At 48.2% G+C, this 19663-nt stretch overlaps 1 protein-coding gene across 6 annotated transcripts in view; it reads right to left on the bottom strand.

Annotated features, from left to right (window-relative positions):
- The window catches only part of KCNMA1 (potassium calcium-activated channel subfamily M alpha 1), a 722666-nt gene that overhangs the window by 496690 nt on the left and 206313 nt on the right, over positions 1-19663 (bottom strand). For 5 of the 6 annotated variants that reach the window (XM_045568450.1, XM_045568451.1, XM_045568452.1 and 2 more), the window contains exon 2: positions 18068-18229. The exons of the other annotated variant lie outside the window; for it this stretch is intronic. In XM_045568450.1, the coding sequence (XP_045424406.1) occupies positions 18068-18229 (162 nt within the window). The remainder of the gene's footprint in view (positions 1-18067; positions 18230-19663) is intronic. 6 annotated transcript variants of the gene reach the window in all.

Genomic DNA, 19663 nt, shown 5'->3' with positions numbered 1-19663 from the left:
ATGCCTATAATCCTAGCACTCTGGGAGGCTGAGGCGGGAGGATCACTTGAGCTCAGGAGTTTGAGACCAGCCTGAGCAAGAGCAAGACCCTGTCTCTAACAAAAATGGAAAAAATTACCCAGGCATGGTGGTGCGTGCCTGTAGTCCCAGCTACTCGGGAGGCTGAGGCAGGAGGATCGCTTGAGCCCAGGAGTTTAAGGTTGAGGTGAGCTGTGATGGTGCCACTGCACTTTACCCAGGGGCAACAGAGTGAAACTCTGTCTCAAAAAAAAAAAAATTATGAATAAGATATTTTACAGTCTTTTTGTACTAAATTTCCCACTTACAGCACATCTTAATTCAGACTGACCGTAACTCAGACGCCCAATAGCCTCTGTGTTGGACAGCCCAGGTCTAGGGTTTCTCAGGCCCACACATGCTCAGCCAGTTCGTGGGCACCCCCAGGGGACGGCAACACATCGTATGTTTATGAAAGGTCTGTGCATCACCAGCAGCTCCCCGGGGCCGTTTGTGATTCACTGCAGGACCCTAGACAGTGTCTGACTCTAATGGCTCTAGATCGGCATCTCTAACCCCCGGAGATGGCTGTCATCATGCTCACAGACGACGCAAGCTCTGGGGCCCACAGCAAAGCTTTTCCTGGTGGAGTAAACCTTGTGCCTCCGCCACCCAGCTGTGGATCCACCTCCAGACTGAGAGTGTGACCTCAGCGGTGGAGGTGGGGACAGGCACCTACGTAGCCACAGGGGCACTTCCAGGTTGGGCCAATAATAGATAAACACACACTTACATGGAAAGAGGGCAGTGTATGCGTGGGGTTGAGGCAAGCAGTGGTTGCCATGGAAACCAGCCAGCCTCACTCCAGACTTTTTCCCTGGCGCCTGGATCATCGGGTGGCTGAGGAAGCCCAGTGGAGAGGCATTGTTCTGGTACCTATGGAAACCTTCCGAATGGGCCCATTAGGAGGAAGTTACGTACCTTTTCCATCCACCCTCACATGCACCTTTTGTCCTGGGTATTACCCAAAGGAGAAGAAAATAAAGCCACCATTGCCAAAAAGGGAAATAGCTGGAGGGCGTTGAAGTACGACAATAGGGGTAAGATGATTCCCAAAAGGGAGGCAATGACAGTGTCCCATCCCTCCACCATAGTAAATGCTGCACTGGACAAATGGTTATGGCTTCAGGATTTTGCTGCCTGCCCAACCTGACTTAGAACTCACCCTCTATGCAAAGTTCCCTGGTTTGATCTCTTCCTGGAGCTAAGTGTGTTTGGGATCTTCCCGGTTCATTCTTTCCCATACTCATTCTCTCCCTCACTCTTGAACGAGAAGCACCACGGTACAGCGGAAGCAGCCTGGGCCGTGGAGTTACAAGAACACAGGTTTAAATCCCAGCTCTGATGCTTACTGGATGTATGATCTTGCCTCAGTTATTAAAAACTCTCTGTGCCTTGATTTTCTCATCTGCAACATGAGGATGAAAATAGAATCATGTTTGCCACTTGTCTTCTACACAGCTGTTATATTCAACATGTTTAGACACAACTTACATTGAGTATTGAGACCATACCTCATCCCATTTTGATCAACAACCACCGAGCAGAGAGCCTGGTACTTCCAGATACTCAAAAGGGTCAGTTGAATAAAGTGATTACAATGTGCTTTCACATGTATTATATTTCCTCTCTGTCTCTTTTAAAAATTCTATTTTTGCAGCAATCTGGTTCAGGATTATTTCAGCCCAGTACAAGACAAAAGGGATTACAAAATTAAAATATGTGTTTCCTACTCTCGAGGAACTTATAGTTTACTAGGTTTGATTAACAAATAATTTCTATAACATTTAGTCTGTGCCAGCTATTGTTCTAAGCACTTTATAAATATTAAATCATTTAATCTTCATAATAACTCTATGAGGGCTGTCACTGGCCCAAGGTCATACTAGTACACAGCAAAGCTCAAACTCAGCCAATCTGGCTGTACAGTCTGTGCTCTTAACCACTCAGCCACACTACCTCTAAGGTGGATAAGCCACACGCACAAATGTGTATGAATAGTGTACGAGACTGGTGGATTTCAGAGGAGGGAAGACCGTGTACTGCGTCTTAAAGAAGATGTAGGACTTGAACACGCGGAGTTCATGAAGAACAGAGGAAGGATTTGTTGGAAAGAGAGGGGGCCCAGATGGTGGTGAGCCCTGACCATCTGCACGAGGCATTAGGGCTTTAGTCCATGAAAAGCCACTGAAAGTGTCCAAGCCATGAGGCAACCTAAGCAAAGCTGGCTTTGGGGAAATGCAGCTGGCAATGGCATGCAAGATGAGCTGAAGAGAGGAAACGGGATAAATGACGAGAGTGATACAGAAGCCATTATAATGAGTGGAGGAAGAGGTCACGGGGCTTAAGGCAGGACAATGCAAAAAGGAGCATCGAGGGCAAACCCACAGGACATGGCTAAGGCAAGGATGTAAGGTGTCTACATCAGTTTCCCACCAAACCATTCAAATCAGAAGCAAGTTCCAAGGAGCACTCACTGGGTACGTTCTTGGCTACCCACAGCGGCACATGGGCTCCTGCAGCACTGGTGTCCAGAGAAGGTGACACATGGGATCTCTTGGGCAGCCCATAGAGACACAGGCTGAGCCTTTCTCAGCCGCATGCACCTGGTTACTGAAGCCAAGATGGCAAATTCACTCCTGACAAAGGGTCCTGGCCACTGCAATGTGAAAGACAGCCTGGAACACGGAACCACAGTCCTGTTTGTTATCACGCCGTGCAAATCACAACCCCAGAGTCTAATCCCAGCCTGGACCTTACAGCTCGTGGGGCTTTCTTTTCCAATTCCCATTATGTTGGAAAGGAAGGAGTACGAACTGAACAGATGAGGAGTTTGAGAGGGAATCACGGCCCACGAACACGGTTTGTCAGACTTCTTCCAAGCGCCACCGATTGCCTGAAACCCTCTGTCCAGTCCCAGTGTTGCATAAATTCCTGGAGAAGGTTCCATCTGACATCACAACGAAACAGATGCCAGGGTGCAGGCACAATAGGTAGTTTCATAAAACTGGCAAAGAGAACTTGGCTTTGACAAAAGCTGAAGTTTTCCTAGTTATGCATTTTTCATATTTGAAGCCTTAGAATCCCATTTTCATCTTGATGGAGATGATAAACTCTTAGCAAACTTTTATGGCTCCCAGGATGAAACTGAGGACTCTGCCCTCGCTCCCACCCTGCAACTCTGGCAGACTTTTAAATTCAAGTCAGGACAGAACCTGTTTTTGGTCAGAGGCAAAATGTATTTATCTCTGTAAGCACAGCCATTAAGATGTGAGCATGAATAGCTGAAGAGAGAGAACATTAAGGGAGAAAACAGGAAGAAATTGGAGGTGAGGCTGTGATGGAAGGAAATGATGACGCATCAACCCCCACCGAAAGCTTTTTACGGTGTCGGGGGAGTGGGGTGCGGGGAAAAGGCATCTGCAGAGATTGGGAGAATGGAGCCCGGGAGTGGGCTGAGGGGAAAGCTTTGCAGTGGGAGGGCTGTGATCAGCGTGCGCTGTGTGCTAAGAGAATTTTGAGAGTGGACATAACAAACGGGAAAATTGTGCTTGCAATTCTGTTTGTCTAGAGAATCACTGTGGCTCTGAAATCCACCCCCTCTGCTTCTCCAAATACTAAAGAAAATCTCCAGATGGAAAAATCTGAAGTCAGGCTGCAATACGAAAAAAAGAAAGAAGGAAAGAAAGAAAAGAAAGGAAGGAAGGAACAAACAAATGAATGAAAGAATAAAGAAAGAAAGAGGAAGCTCATGTAGGAAGCTGACAACTTTGCTGTTACTCTGAGATCTAACCTATGGAGCTAGGGTACCAAATACTAAACAGGGTCAGGAGACATGGGTTCTAGTCCATATGCTGCCCCTGAAACCAAGACTGTGTGACCTTGGACAAGCCCCACTTTAATCACACATAAAGTAAACCTTAGGGAACGTAACCGAGAACAGGTAGCTAGGGCATAAATAACACTGGCACTGCCACCTGCCAAGCCACACTCATGGCAGACATCACTAATCAATCACAGCATTTGTTAGGTTAGAGCTGATGATGCTTTGATCTTTGGCAAAGCATTCTCTGTAACCACTGCTGATCAATCAGAATGAACCCAGGAGATGAAACTTGTTCCCCATCCCCAGATTGGATCTCTTCTAATCCTTAAACACTAGAGCTAGAAAATGTTGCATGTCCTGTGCACCCTCATTACAGACAGCCTTATCTAAGTTCTACCTGTGTTTCCTCTTCTCTTTGGCCTCCTTTCCAAGTCTTAGCAGCCAAGGCTGTGCAATAAAAACTGGTACGAAGGCTCTTCCCACTCACTTCTGTGTCTGATGCTCTGAAAGTGACCTTGTGCGTTTTTCCTGAGCCTCTTTACCTTAAGTTCCCACATGCCGCTGGAAAGCTCCTCGAGGCCCCATGTCCCCTCTCCCCTCCTAAGGATCTCATCAAGGTAGACAATTCTATTCCTTTTCAAATGCTTTGAGATCATGGGATAGAAGACAGCCTGGGGAAGTTCAAAGACATTACATTATTAGCCTCAGTGCTTTTGAAAATTATTAAAGAGCCCAGAATTAGAAATTCAGATCTCCTCCAGATTCCTGAGAACAAACAGCTCTCTTCTAAATGGCTTAATGTGTCTATTTAATGTACACAAAATTATCTTTCAGGCAAGTGGATTATTTTTCATGTCATTTTGCATCTCTAAAATATAGCACCTATGGCAAAAGGATTAGGATTCAACGTCTGACAAGATCTACAGCAGAAATAATTAGCACCAGAGGCTGCTTCTGAGAGAGTTAAATGAAAGAGAAACCAGTTACTTATTTATTTCTGTTCTCTCTGTCTAGCTCTCTCCATCTCAGCCCAGGGAAGAGGAATTATATCTCTCAGTGCTGGAAGGGTGGCTCGGCGAATTGCCTCTGCAAGGTTTGTTCTGTAAGTCAACCCTGAGCCCCCAGCACGCAGCTCCCTCTGGGCCAGGGTGCTATGGAAACCAGCTTCCGTGCTCCAACTCTCAGGGGAGCCAAGCAGATAAACCCACTGGCGTGCAATCTGGGCACAAGGGCAGAGGAACAGTGATGTCTTATAATGTAGCATCTAGGGAAGGGGTTGGCCCTTCCTCCCGAGGATATGGACCATCTTTACTTAAATCATGTTAATTAAATTGGAAACATTTGGAATAGTCAGCCCATAGAGGGTTTGTTGCAATTGTTTTCTAAGTTCATCTAGGAAGTTAACCTAAAATGAAGCTTCATTTGGGGAATTTCTGCCATATCTAATCCACTGATCACCCACAGCGTTCAGCACCCTCACTGTAACTTTGGGGGTTAGCAGGGCAGCTCCTGCCAGCACCCTGAGTCCGCTACCTTGCTCCAGAAATAAAAAATGACTTTCACCACAGTAATGTTTCCTAGGCCCTCAGCCCCTCCTGGGTGCCTCTGGCAGGCATTGTTTTAAATAAATGTGCCTTTTATGAAATGTTTACAGGTACAAGGAGACGGAGCTGCTTCTGCCTCCGGAAGAAGAATGGACCTGCAGGAGCAGGATGACTTGCTTCAGCAGCAGTTCAGTCACACAATGCAAACGGCAACGACAGAACCTGTATCTCACCCGGGGTCTCACCCAGGGTCTCCTCCAGCAGAGGCTGCTCCGTCGGATGTGAATTGTGGGGCTTGTAGGGTTACCACGTTTACTACCAAGTCGAGACTTGATCTGCTCAGAGGTTTCCAACTATCTGGGGACAGCTGGAGGAGAGGGCTCCAAGGCTAAAATGGTTTAAAAGAAGCCAGCCCCTGTGGAGAGGAACTGGCCCTTTGGAATGCAACCTCTCCTCCAGGGCATCCTTCCTCATCCTGCCCACCTCCGTGGCCTCAGGCCCATCTAGATGCTTCTGCCTACACGCTTCACCTCTCCGCACACTGAGATCTACCTGGGAAGGGGGCAGGAAGGAAAAGAATGGTAGGAGCTGAGTCAGAGGCAGGGGCCGCATCTCACAGGGTCTCGTGAGCCATGGAAGAAGTCTTAGTTTTTATTTCAAATGCATGTCAATCGCAGGGACACCTGTGATTTATCCTGCCTCCCTCCACTCATTCTGGCACCGAGAAAAGGACTGTTCTTCCTCCTTTTGCAGCTCTCCCGGTGCCTCGCACGGTGCCAGGTGCACAGTAGGTCTCGGGCAAACTCTCGCTGCCTTTGCTGAGGAAGGGAATGAGGAAACAGACATTTTGGGTTGCAAGGGAACACACTACTGACGAACTTACTGCTACCCCTTCATTTCATCCCTAGAGACACTGAGGCCTTGAAGAGGGAGTTGACTTGTCCAAGGTCAACCAGAAAGGTTGCAGCAGAGCCAGGACTAGAATCCTGTTTTCTGCTGACTGCAGTTCCTCAGATAGAAGTAAGCGACTCTCATTTGTACTCTCGTATCCCAAATTGAGCTCAAACGCTGCCACCAATCCCCAGGGGCCAGAGAGACACATGGCATGAACCTAGGTGAATAAACTATTTTTTTTCTGTTTCTGATGATGCGAGCTTTCTTCCTGGAGAGATCTGAGGTGACCAGGGAATGAAGTTACCCACCTCATGGCTCAGAGGGAGACAGTAACCTCATGGCAGCTTCCCTGGGAGCCCACGCAGAAGCCTGTGGGATCAGGCAGCTCCTGAAAACAACTACTTTCCTTTTGCAGGAAGTTATTTTCCACCCCTAAGGCATAAGCCCAGGCAGAGGGCTCCGAGTCCTGACTGATATAATTAGCTCCGGAAAGGAAGACTCCCCGGCCCGATGCCAACCAGGCCTTTGCTCCAGAAACAAGGGGAGTGGTCTGGACCCCTCCCCGTGGGCCTCCAAACCCCATGCCTTCCTGGGCAAGCGAGGCCTCAGAGGCAAAGCAACCCGACAGGCTTGTGTGGCAGCCAGGGAGCCAGCAGCCTCTGCCCCTTGAAATGCCACCTTTTTGTGATGTGGCCTCTGTGTCAAGCCATTTTTAGTGTAAGTGAAGACCAGATTGGAGGGAGGGTTGTGTGCGAATGGGGTCTTTTCTTCCTCTCTCCTTTTCAATGAACTGTTCCCTGTTTCCCTTAGGACAGTCGTTTCACCAACAGCCACAGAAGAGGAGAGAGGGGATTAAAAAAGGAAACGGGTGAAAAAAGTGAAAATTCAGCCTCTTTGCTAAAGCAGTCTGGGGAAGGTTCTAGGAAGGTGAGGGCTTCCCAACCCTTGGATTAATCTGCTGGGTCCCGGGCTTCTCGTGCCTGTAAGGAAGTCAGAATGCTCAGTTTACTTTCTGGATTAACCCACCTCCAGTAAACAGGGAAGGCCCGGAGTCTGCTTTCCCAGTGATGAGGCGCACACAGGTTTAAAGGTCACCTTCCATGCTGCGGGCAAGACGTGTGCCCTTGGAGGCTGGGAACTGGGAACCGAGCCTCCCACCCCTGCCATGCCTCCATGTCAGCACAAGGCCAATTTTATGAACTAAAATTAACTGGATGAGCAAAAAGACAGCCCTGGTGCTTAAGAGGCTTGGGTACATTTAATTGAGTTTCCGAGTGCCCTAATTCCTTAAGAAAGACAGAGAAGCAACTGCCATGTCCTAGTTCCCTCACTACTCAAACAGGAGACAATGGTTCCAACAATAAAACTTTTAGGGCAAATGGTGGCTTTCTGTTGTTGGCGTTTCCCTGAAGTAGTCGGGTTTTTTTTTCTGCAAAAAAGCCTCACTCTGGACCCAGACTCTAAAAATGGGGCTTCTAGTGCACCAAATTGGGATGTTTGGGGCCCGTAGGCACGAGTCAGTCTGCCTCCTCCTAAACATAGCCCAGTCAACTAAACTTGGCGGCAGCAGCCTGCGTGTGGTCCCGAGTGTGACTTCCCAAGCATGTGCTCCCCGGCAACGACAAAGGCTGCTGACTCTGTCATCATCATTGTCTCTATTTTTGAGTCTCCCTGCTAAACAAACTTTCTCGCAGCTGAAATGGAAGCTGTTAGGAGAGTCTCAGTCCGTCAGGATATTTTTCTGACAAATAGGGACTGCAAACCGTCAGCACCCTCTGAAGGCCTGGGGGGAAAGCTAGGCAAGAAAACTCTCCGCCCAGAGTGGTGGTTTCAAATACAGACATTTCATTTCCTATGAAACCTCCAGGGGGCGCCAGCTCTTACTGGTTGGGAAGGAAAGAAGGAAAGAAGGAGGGAAGGAGGGAAGGGAGGGAAGGAGGGAAGGAAGGAGAGATAACATTAGTCATATAAACATATTTACTCGGGCCTCTGGGATCCAGCAGCAGAAATGCACAGGATGTGCCATCAGGATTAGGACAGTTGAGCTCTCAGTTCTGGCCCAAGGGACCAAGGGATGGGCCCCAGGCTTCCCAGGCTCTGATTTGTTACCAAACTCTACTTCAAAAGCCTGGCCACCTAAAATCATTCTAGCAAATGCAGGCATGACATTTTCACCTTCAACACTCTGGATGATTGCATTTTGCAGATTTTGCCGGAGGAACCAACATGTGTCCAGTGCCTTGAATGGCATCTGACCCCTGGCAGGTGCTCTAGGAGTGTTTGAAGGAACGGATGGAAGGATGGATACACAGCCCAAGGGAGATGCTTCGCAGGCACAGGAGAATCTAGGTCTTTATCTTTTGAGGATGTAGGACACTTTCCCACTTCCTTTCAATGGCGCTGTGGTCACTACCTGCCAGAATGCATGTTAAACACACCTCCCACATACTGGTGCTGATGTGCCCTCCAACAGCAGCCTGTCTCTGCCTCAGTCCACATCTGGGCAGGACCGGACACAGAGACTACAGGGAGCGCACGTGACACTCTTTCTCCACAAGATTCATCTGTCATCCTGCCAAGCCGTTTCCTGTGACACACGCGCCCACAATGGACAGCTCCAGGGGGAGCCCAGCCCGTCCCCCAGCCCCAGCCAGCTCGAGGAGGCTATATGAAGTGAGAATTTCCTGGCTGACTCAACAATGGTGAGTCAGGCTGGCACGAGCCAGCCACAGAGAGGACACAGCCTGGACGGGCGTGAATTACAAATGTGCATCGTCAACTGGCTGGACCCAAGCCAGGGCCTGCCTGGGACACCCCCAAATGGCCATGCCCAGAGCTCCTCAGCACGCTGAGAGGATGCCTGGGTTTGGTGAGGCCTGATCTATCTCCGCCCCAGGGAAGGATTTATTCTCCAGTCCCTGCGCCTGTGTGTCTCCGTACCAGCCCGTTTCCTCCAGGACATGGTGACGGGGCTCACACAGACACTATCAAAACTAGTAATAACCAGTGGTTAGGAAGCACTAACCATGTCAGAGCCACGATTCTGAACATTTTACATGCACTGATTCATTAAGAGGCAGTTAAAGGGACTATTGTAATCTCTGTTTTGCAGATGAGGAAACTAAGGCACCAAAGATGAAGCAACTGTCCCAGGGTAGAAGCCCTGGAGAGAGGGAAGGCTGGGATTCAAGGGTCGGCAGAGGCCGGGCTCCCAGTGCCCACCTGCACCACACGCAGGAGCCCCCAACCCTCAGGGCCACGGCAGCTCCTTCCCAAGGACAGGTGTCCCAGGGAGAGAAGAAAAGCAGTAGCTGGAGTTTTGGGGGTGCCAAGGGCTCCACCTGTCCTCACTGCTGGTTCCAGTCAAGTGAGAAAAAGAATCAGACGGAGATCACACAGAGCAGAAGCTCTAGTGCGGATCACGCTGCACTGGCCCACGGGGCTGGGCTCCCCCCACAGAGAGGCTGAAACAGGGGAGAGAGGCGGAGGGTTGGCAGAGGGAGGCGGCCGGGCCTGCCGACTGCGTAGACACGGCAAGTGCTCTGCTCACTGCCGGGCGCCTACCTACCTACCGTGTGCTACACTCAGTTCTGTGTGCCGGGGAACAGCAACAAAGGCATGTGGGTTGGACAGATACATGGACGCAGACGTATGGAAGGACACAAGGCACCCAACTACACCTAGAAACTCCAGAAGAGAGGGGACACAGCAGCGTAAACCCTCGCCACCAGAGCCCAGAGACCCTGGGAGCCAGAGATGAATGGCCAGGAGGAGCAGGCTGCTGGGGCCAGGACACTCTTCCTCTGTGCAGAGCTAGCTGAGGATTGATTTCTGAAACTCTCCTTCATTTTCACAGCAGCCCTGGGGAAGCCAGAGGAGCCAACACACCAGCTAGTAAAATTAACAGCTGCTCTTTACAGAAGGCCCCGGAGAGGCGGGCACACAGCAAGCGGCCTGCAGGCCGGCGGTGCAGACCGGCAGCTGGTGCGGGCCAAGGCGCTGGCCTGCAGGCCCGGATCTGGGGCCCTCTCCGTGGTTAGGACTGGACTCTGTGAGCTGCCGGGCAGGGCCCGGGGGGCGGGGGCTACAGGAGAGGCAGACGGGGAGACTCAGGGAGTGGCCCTGTTCCAAAATTCTCAGACACGTTCCCCTGACCTTGGGAAGTGGAAATCCATACACCGAGCCCGGCTGGGAACCTGCCGTGGAACTTGGGGGCCCACGTGGCTCTGGCCTCTGTCTCCTCATCTCTCACACAGGACTTAGCTGAGCTTGTGGAAGGAAATGCAGGCATGTCCCCATGAGGAGAGAATAGACATTAGTAATGCTTTTTATTCATTGCTGTGTGCCAACTTATAGAGCAAATCCTGAAGGCCACTTAGAAAGGAATATTGACAGTCATAGAGGGGGTGGCAAACTTTTTCTTCACAGGGCCAGACGGTAATTATTTTAGGCTCGTGGGTGTTTTGGACTGTGTGGATACTACTCAACTCCGGCATTGTAGCAAGTTAAGAAAGCAGCCACAGACAATGCGTAAATGAGTGAGCAAGGCTCTAGTCCAATAAAACTTCGGTAACAGACACTGAAATTTGAATTTCATATAGTTTTTACATGTCAAAAATATTCTTCTTTTGATTAAAAAAAAAATTTCAAAATGTAAAAACCTCCCTTAGCTTGTTAACCATACAAAAGAGGCTGTGAGCCAGATTGGCCCACGGGCTGTAACTAACTGAACCCTGGGCTGGTTAAATGGTTCCCAAAGTGAGTGCTTTGTGATGACCACAGGTGTTTCATGGGGCAAGGGTTCCATGGTGAAATGAAATGAGAAATGCTGGCAAAACAAAGTCTTTCCACTTCCCTCCTGCAGGACTCCTGTGGGCATTTATATGCTGCTATGCACTGGCAATCTCGAGGAGGGGGATGAGAAATGAAGTCTGTCCAAGTTCCCAGGGAACCATTTTTATCCTGGAACATCTCCTGGGTCTAGTGTTCTGTGGAACCTAATTAAAGCCATGAGGATAAAGTCTAACCAACTGTCAGCAACAGCACCACCAAATGTGGTCCTGCTTTTCTTTGAACATCTCCAGGAACAGGCAACTCACTACCTGTTGGGGGAGACTGCTCGATTCAGTGACTTCTCTGACTCATGTTTTCCCACCTGGGTAAAGGATGCTGGGTCACAAATTATTAACATAAATGCAGTGGATCTTTCATCAGATAAAGACAAAATTTCATGTTTAATAATATAAAGAGAGCGTATCTTCTTGGACTTTTTGACTGATACCCAAAATATGAACTCTGTATCTATGTACAGGATGAAAGAAAGAGCCATTATTAACTCCTGGAGGGAAATTCCTTTAAAAAGAAGCCTCCTAAAATAAAACCTCAGCTGACTCCCAATAACAGAGAACAGGGCATACCTGGTCACTATGGGGGTACTCTTACTACAAATACAGTCCTGTGAAACCTCTGATCTCTCTGCTACATAGGAAATTTGCAGATGATATAAGAATTTTATGTAGATTTTCCTAAAATATAATAAAAGGGGGGCATAGATAAGAAGAAGAGAGAGAGACGGAAATGTGCGCTGTGTGTGAATTTGCCACCAGGCACCACTGAAAAAGAGACGTATAGGATGCGGATGAGAATTGTCACAAGCACCATGAGCCACTTAGTGGGAGAAATGAATGCAATGACTGTTGCATATTTGATTACGTGTATGCCCGTGTGCACCTCCATTTGGCTCAACCAATCTAATTTCATGTGCAAACAGCACAGCAGTGAACGCACATCTATTTAACTTTATTAAGCCAATAGGATTATTTTTATTTGAAAGGCGTATTTGATACATATTTTCTTTTGGGTGCTTAGAGATTAGGATAAATGGTCCAGGCTATGTATATAATGTTAATGTAAAATTCCACACAAGTGACATATTTAGGAAGATAAAGGGAGAGGCTGGCATTTTTCTGTCTCTTTACATCGATAAATCATCCCCCAGACGTTAAAGCATATGTTTTCAGTTCAAGGAATTAGATGTGTATGCTTCCTGGAGCAATACTCAAATGTAACAGCATAAGAAGATGGGGAGAGTAACTAAAACGAATGATTGTAAGAGCTCTCTCTGTCTTTGCTCAACAAGCTGGTAGCTCTATTGATGAGACCAGTCTTTGAAGAAACACACAAAACACTGAAGCTGTCAAGGTGTTCAGGCAGAGTCCAGGCAGTGTAGACATTGCTCACACCTTGAGGTGAGGCTGTCCTTGGCCAGAAGACATGGCTTTCCTAAAGAGATAGTCGCTCTGAGACTAACATGGAAATGAACATGAACGTAGCTAGTGAGAGTGTGTGTATGTGCCTGTATACATCTCTGTGTGCATCACTGTGTCTAGAACTTTCCCTTCTATAAGTGTGTTCTCTGTTTCTGTCACTCTTATGCCCTATGATCTTAGAAAATCCCTTTCCTCCCAGCCCCAGCCTTTCAATTTCTTTATATATAAAATAATGGAATAAATTAGACGGAGAGTCAGCAAACTATTGTCTTTGAAACAAATCTGGCCCACTACCCGTTTCTTTTCTTAAAAAATGTTTTAAAAATTGATATATATTAGTTGTACATATTTTAGGGGTGCATGTGATATTTTGACACATGTATACAATGTAAAACAATCAAATCAGGGTAACTGCGATATCCATCACCTCAAACATTTATCTTTTCTATGCGTTTGGGAACATTACAATTCTTCTCTTCTAGCTATTTTGGAATATACAATACATTATCATTAACTGTCATTTCCCTACTGCACTATTGAATACTAGAACGTATTCCTTCTATCTAACTGTATTCTCCACCCCTTGTTTCTTTAAATAAACTTTTATGGGAACACGGTCGCACCAGGGCTGTTGGTGGCTGCTTTCAAACTACAATGGCCGAGTTCAGCAGTGGAGTCCACACGGCCTGCAAGCCCAAAGTGTTTGCTCTATGGCCCTTTACAGGAAAACTTACCAACCCTGAACTTGATTACTCCTGTTGATTTTGGCTTACGATTCCATGCAGTACAACCAAACTACACAAAAGCCTACTCCATGTGTTTCTTGCCCTCTTTATTGAGATACCATTTTATTCTTAGAAGGATTTAATTTGCTCACAAAAATGTATGAAGCACATAACTGCATACATGTAACTTTCAAATAGGAGAGTAGGGAAATCGAGGCAAAGGGAAGATGAGAGGAGACACTATGAGAAGCAGCTGGGGGCGGGGCACGAGACTACGTAAGACCCAAACCTGAGAAGCCCTGTATTTTTCACGGGCCACCAACTTGGCTTTGAGCAGCCACCACGGAGACACACAATCTCTCTCCCGATTTGGAGTGTTCACTGGATGCTCACCAGGAAAACCACAACAATCCCTGGTGCAAAAAAATCTTTATCCCGTGTGTCTGCGCACAAAGCGGGTAACATGAGACGCAGGGAACAAAGTCCTCAACAACACCCGAACAGTTGAGAGAAATCCTGATGACATTTACAGCTATTAATATATCACAGTTTCCTTCAGTCTGGGCCAACTCCAAATCCCAAAGGAGAATTTATCAACGATTCTTCCAGTATGATCCAAAGCTTAAAAAAAAAAAAAGCAAACGTACTACTTTTATAATGAGAGAATAAATATTTTTTCATTAAAAAAAGACAAAGGAAGCAGTAACCCTTGACAGCCTGGCATTCACTTTAATGCAGACTCCCTGAGCACCACGCTCCAAGAGAGGGTTCCGTCCAGACTGCCTGTTTGGGGGCAGCTAAGCCCCAGCGCCAAAGTGAGAGAGGAAACAAAACAGGCTGTTCTGAGACCTGGAGCCGTGGGGTCAAGGAAATTTTGTCACTTTGATGATGAGCCTCCAGGTGTTAATTATAAAAAGCACTGGTGAATGGCGATTATCATTTGTGATTTCTTAGATGAAGCTCTGCAACTTCGTATGTTGTTTATCAATATCAGTAACGCGCACCCTGCATCTCTGTTGCTCACTGCTTTCCGCCTGGTGCCTTCAACTGTGCCAGGAACAGGTGAGAAATAAGCACTTAGTGAATGACTGATATGCTCGTCCGAGAGATCCCACAGATATTCTGAGGTTGTGCTGGCAAATCCCTCCCCAGCTGGGCCTTGCCCACAAGGGCCTATCCTTGAGATTCTCATCAGTGACAATTAGACAGGTGAGGAAAAGGCCCAGATGCAGAGGCCAAGCTCCTGAGTGTACGTCAAGGAAAACAAATTAAAAATTGAAAAGGGAAACTGAACAGCCCGGTGTCTCATCTTGCTTTGGTCCCACTGTTGCAGGGATAAACATTTGGACAGCTCAAGGCAAACACAGCTTTGGGTTCTGAAGAGGCAGAGCTGCTTTCTCTTGCGTGCCGAGACTTCAATGTAAAATCTGTTCTTTGTTCAGAGCAAGGACCTGCCTGCTTCTAAAGGAAAGGCCTGTTCTCAAGGTACCACCTGGAACTCTGAGATGCCGGCTCTCTGCGCAGTGGGACCTGCTCTGCTCTGAGCGGTCCCGGCAGCCTGGGCAGGATTTGCTCCAAGGAGACCTTCGGAGAGCAGCTGGCACCTTAAGGAGTCCCAGGCGAGGAGGCCTGGGCAGTCCGCGCTTCTACATGCAAATGTTAAGAGAATCAGGCCAAGCAGCCTCAGGACCTAATTGGCTCAAAGACGGTAATGTCAAAATGTCACAGCCAAAGAGACAGCTGGCAGTGGCTTAGAAAAGGAAAAGCATTATCCTTGACTGGGAAGTAATGACACAGAAGGAGCACTAGACTGGGAGTCTGGAGGCCCATGGGTACTAGCCTGGCTCTGTCACGCAAAGTTGCATGTTTTTAGGCAAGTCATCCCCCCTCCTACGCCTTGATTTTTCTCAACTGTAAAACAGGGAAGAGTTCACAGATTAAGACAGGCTTGTTTCCTTGTAATGAACCCCTACAACAGAACAGCCATATAGGAGATATGGAATGAGTACGACGTGGTCCTTGCCCATCCAACTGATTGTAACGTACAGGGTCTAGCATGGTGCCCTCGATAATGCGATTGCTGGCAGTAGCACCAAGGTGGCTGCTGGGTGTGCTTGGTCCTATGAGATCTGCTTCCATGATATCACCCACCTCCACCTACCTGTGTCCACTGCTTGGTGTTAGTTCAGGGCTTACCTCACCAGGACCAGAGCAGCTGTCCTCTCTGGTCCTCTCACTGGGGCGATAGCTCACTACCCTAACTTGTCCTAGCACCTCCATCTGGTCTCCACTTGTCCTCCAGCTCTCTCTGTACAACCAACCATGGTACTCCTCCTTCAAAATCTCCTTGTCATGCAAACTCAGCCCAAATTCTTTAGCTTGGCCTTTAAAGTTTCAACAAGCTGCCTGCAGTGCACCTTTCCCATCTTTTGTGTCTGCAGCCCTCTGTTCCCTGGGGCCCCAGGCTCCTTCCCTTCTCCTTAGGCTCTTCACTTTGGAAGGATTTCCTCTCCTTTGACTTTCAAAATCCTAACTTGCATTTCAAAGCTCCACTCAAATGCTTTCTGTCCTATTAGGTATGCATCACATCTTCTGGCCCACCAAGCAGTGCCTTTCTTGTTTTTAAGCTTGGGGATGTTTTTATTTTTGACTTTTCCCCTTCCATAAATCATGTGCTCAGTGCATCTTGTAATGGAAGCTCTAGCTCAAAGGCTTTCCTCTCCACGAAGCCCTGCGAAGCCTTTTTGATGCCCTCTACTTTCCCCTACAGAGGCCCCCTGCACCCCACACAGACACACGCTGCTTCCATACACGGTGCATACAATCAGGGTCATTCCTTGTTTTGCACAGGGATGAAAAACATGGAAACACTTGGCCCAGAATTGGTGCTCAGTAACTCTTGGCTAATGCCACAGAAGATAATTAGAACTGTCTATAACGGCCACATGGAAGGAGCAAGTGTCACATTTGTACAACCAACTGACTGCTGTTCTTCATCCACTGTCGCCGCTGTGTGTATACAATGTGCTGGCTCCATTTTGTGCCCCCTGAATGCCCAGACCCAGAATTCAGCCTCTGTAAGACCAGATCGGGCACATTCGGGGTGCTACAGCCACAGACTCAACCTCTGTAAGTTTCCAATGCCGAATCTCCGCACACACAAGCACGCAAGAGCAATGGGGACTTTACTGGAGAGTCGGGGAGGGAGACAGCCAACAGCAAGGCACCGCCAAGTCCTCGCTGGACACAGTCTCTCCTGGTCACAGGGACCCCACTGTGCTCCTCTCTGCCTTCCTCCAGGCAGCAACTGACCTCACCAGTTTCTCTCTCCTCCAAAAACAACTTGAAATTTCTCCTCTTTCTATTTTGCCATCACTTGACATCAGCCTTGGCTTCACACCCAGCCCTTTAGGAGACTCAGCTCTCAGCAGGTTCCTCAGAGAACAGAACCTGTCCCCCTCGAAGGCTGCGTGGTCAGCACTTTTGACCCCTTGAGCATGAAATTCCACGTCTTACTCCTTCCCTCAAGCAGTTTGTGATATGTACTTATCCCAAACCTAACATTGAGTTCTCCCCAAGAAGGATTCTGATAAGTGGAATTTTCACCACCTCCCTCCATCCACACTCAGCTGCTCACTGCGTGTTTGCCATGAAACACAGAGGTAATCACAGCTATTTTCCAGTGTCCCTGCCTGATCTCTGATCCACCCAGCAGTCAGGATGTCCCTGTGAGCCAAATGACTCCCGACTGAGCCCTACCTTCAGGCCCATACAACGCAGCTTCTAGAATCACAATGAGGAATCATGATGAGAAATCACTCAGAATGCAGCATCTTCTCAGAGAAATGCCTGACCCAGAGCAGACCAAAGAAAGCCGGCAGGCAGGGCTGCCCCAGGGAGGGGCCAACTATAGCAGGACAAGGGCCTGCCTAGGGTGTCCAACTCGTCCCAGGACTTTACCAGTCTGCACTGAAAGACTCATGTCCCAGGCAAATTGGGATAGTTGGTTACTTGCAGCCCTATCCCACCCATGATCCTTGCCAAAACCAGGGGCTCACAAGGCCAGCCAGTGAACCAGGCTTCATATGATCAGCCCAGAGATGCAGCAAATGCACAGAGGAGGGGCGGGACGAGCAAGCTCTAGCGCAGGTGGACCTAGGAGATGCCTGAGGAGAAGGACACACGAGCACACCCGTGCACGGGGTCAGGCAACCCCACGTGGGCAGCTGTTGGGTCTCAACACCGGATGACTGAGGGTCTCCACCATGGATAGGATCCAGTTAACACCATGCATAGGAGTGGAAACTGCCCCAGGGGGCTCTCTGTGTGGCTGCCAGAGGGCAGCAGTAACATGACCAGAAGGCCACCAAACACACACACACACACACACACACACACACACACACTCAGAACTCCCTGGATCCTCTCACTTATGGGTCCTCTGTAGGTTTCTGGTAAATGTTTCCTGGACTCCCTTGTCCTCTCCAAGCTGGTTGAGCTCTGTGTGTGTGTGTGTGTGTGTACACGCCGTCTTGCTCCCAACAGACCCTCTTTGCCCAGGATGCTAGTCCATTCTCTGCAAGTCCCTCCACAAACCACTGGCCTAGATGTGCATGAGAACACAGCCTCTCCCCTACAACATGCAACCCCAGCGACCTGGAGAAGACCCCCCAGAGCATCACATCTCATAAACAAAGCCATCCTGGCCCAAGCAGCAAGGCCTCCCGGTGTGAGGCGGGGGTGGAGACTCACCAGGACTCTGCCAGTCAGTGTCTGGGCCGATATCATCACCCCGGCCCAGTCCTTCACGGAGGTCATCCAGCCGACCTCCGCGGCCACTGCCTCCTCTTTTTCATCCACTGGTTTGAGAGTGCCGTCAGCCTGGCTTGCGCCATTGTTTATCTTCTGGGCCTCCTGGTGACAGAGAGAACAAGAGTTGAGACACAGGGAACAACTGGATTTAAAGAACACACCCTACTCATATAGCACCAGGGCCCAAAGGCGTCCCCAGCTGAGGTGGGAACTGGCTTAAAGGCACAAGAGAAGGAGTAGATTATAGCTTTGATTGTTTTTGTTAAAAATCTTTCTTTAAAAAAATAATCTTTTCTTTATTTCCTCTTAAAATATTTTAGTGAAAGAAAGATAGTATCATTCCTTTCCCATTTTAAACAAAAATATCCAAAGCTCAGGAGGGAAAGCAACCTGCCCAGGGTCACGGAGTGCTTAGGAGGGAGGGGTGGGAGGTAAGCTGCCTGCCCAGCCCTCACAGCAGCACCCCCAAGTCTCTTCAAGGAAACTCCTATCTCTTCATTTAGTCTATGTGGTTCAAAAGGGACTGATGGTCCCACATTGCCTCCAGCAATGGAGACTGCTCTATCAGTCCATTCTACCGCTCCCCACAACAGCAATCGGCCAGGGTGGTCACATGACCCCTGCTGACCCAGTAAGACTCAAGCCTGGAACATTTGCTGAAAAGAATAGGAAAAGTAATCCTTCCCTGAGAATGAAGCCACCACAGGGAAAAGTAGAAGTGATAGAATACTGGTGTCATCATTTGAACACCTGGATCCAGCTGTGCCTGAAATCCATACCAGACCCTTTCAAGTACAGGAGACAATCAATTCCCCTTCACGGCTTAAAATGTGCTTAAGAAAACAATGCTGACCTCATGAGATAACTGAGCCCCACGTGGGGCCCTAAATTGTATACCTTTGCACATAATGTATGCTCTGCCTGGAATACTCTTCTTCCACAGAGGCTCATAGCTTGCTCCCTGATCTCCTTCAAGTCTTTGCCCAAATATCACCTTCTCAGTGAAGTTTTCCCTGGCTACCCTTTTAAAATTTCAACCTTTCCCCTCCAACAGCACTTCTCTGCTTTATTTTTCTCCCTAGCACTGAAACCCTCTAATACACTCTATAATTCATTTACCTATTTCACTTACTGCCTGCCTCCCTTACTGCTGTAACCCTGTGCCTAACAGAGTACCTGGTACATAGCTGGCTCCATAAACATGAATGAATGACTAAAAATTATTATGAGGATCACCCTTTTATTGGCTACAGAGCCTGGGCTTACCGTTGCCAGATAAAATACAGGACACCCAGTTAAATTTGAATTTCAAATAAACAACAAATAACTTTTTAGTATAAATGTGTCCCAAATACCACCTGAGACATACTTACACTAAAAACTCATTCATTATTCATCTAAAATATAAATTGAACTGGACCCCTACTCAAATGCCCACTGAGATTATTACTGCAGATGAAGATGTTTAATAAGATGCCAGCAAATTATGTTCATCATTTTAAACCCGAGAATTAATTTCCAAAGCAAAGCCCCACT

This window comes from Lemur catta, chromosome 14 (assembly GCF_020740605.2).
Source record: "Lemur catta isolate mLemCat1 chromosome 14, mLemCat1.pri, whole genome shotgun sequence".
Classification (NCBI taxonomy): domain Eukaryota; kingdom Metazoa; phylum Chordata; class Mammalia; order Primates; family Lemuridae; genus Lemur; species Lemur catta.
Note: the sequence above shows the minus strand (reverse complement) of the source record. Positions and strands in the feature narration are given on the sequence as shown.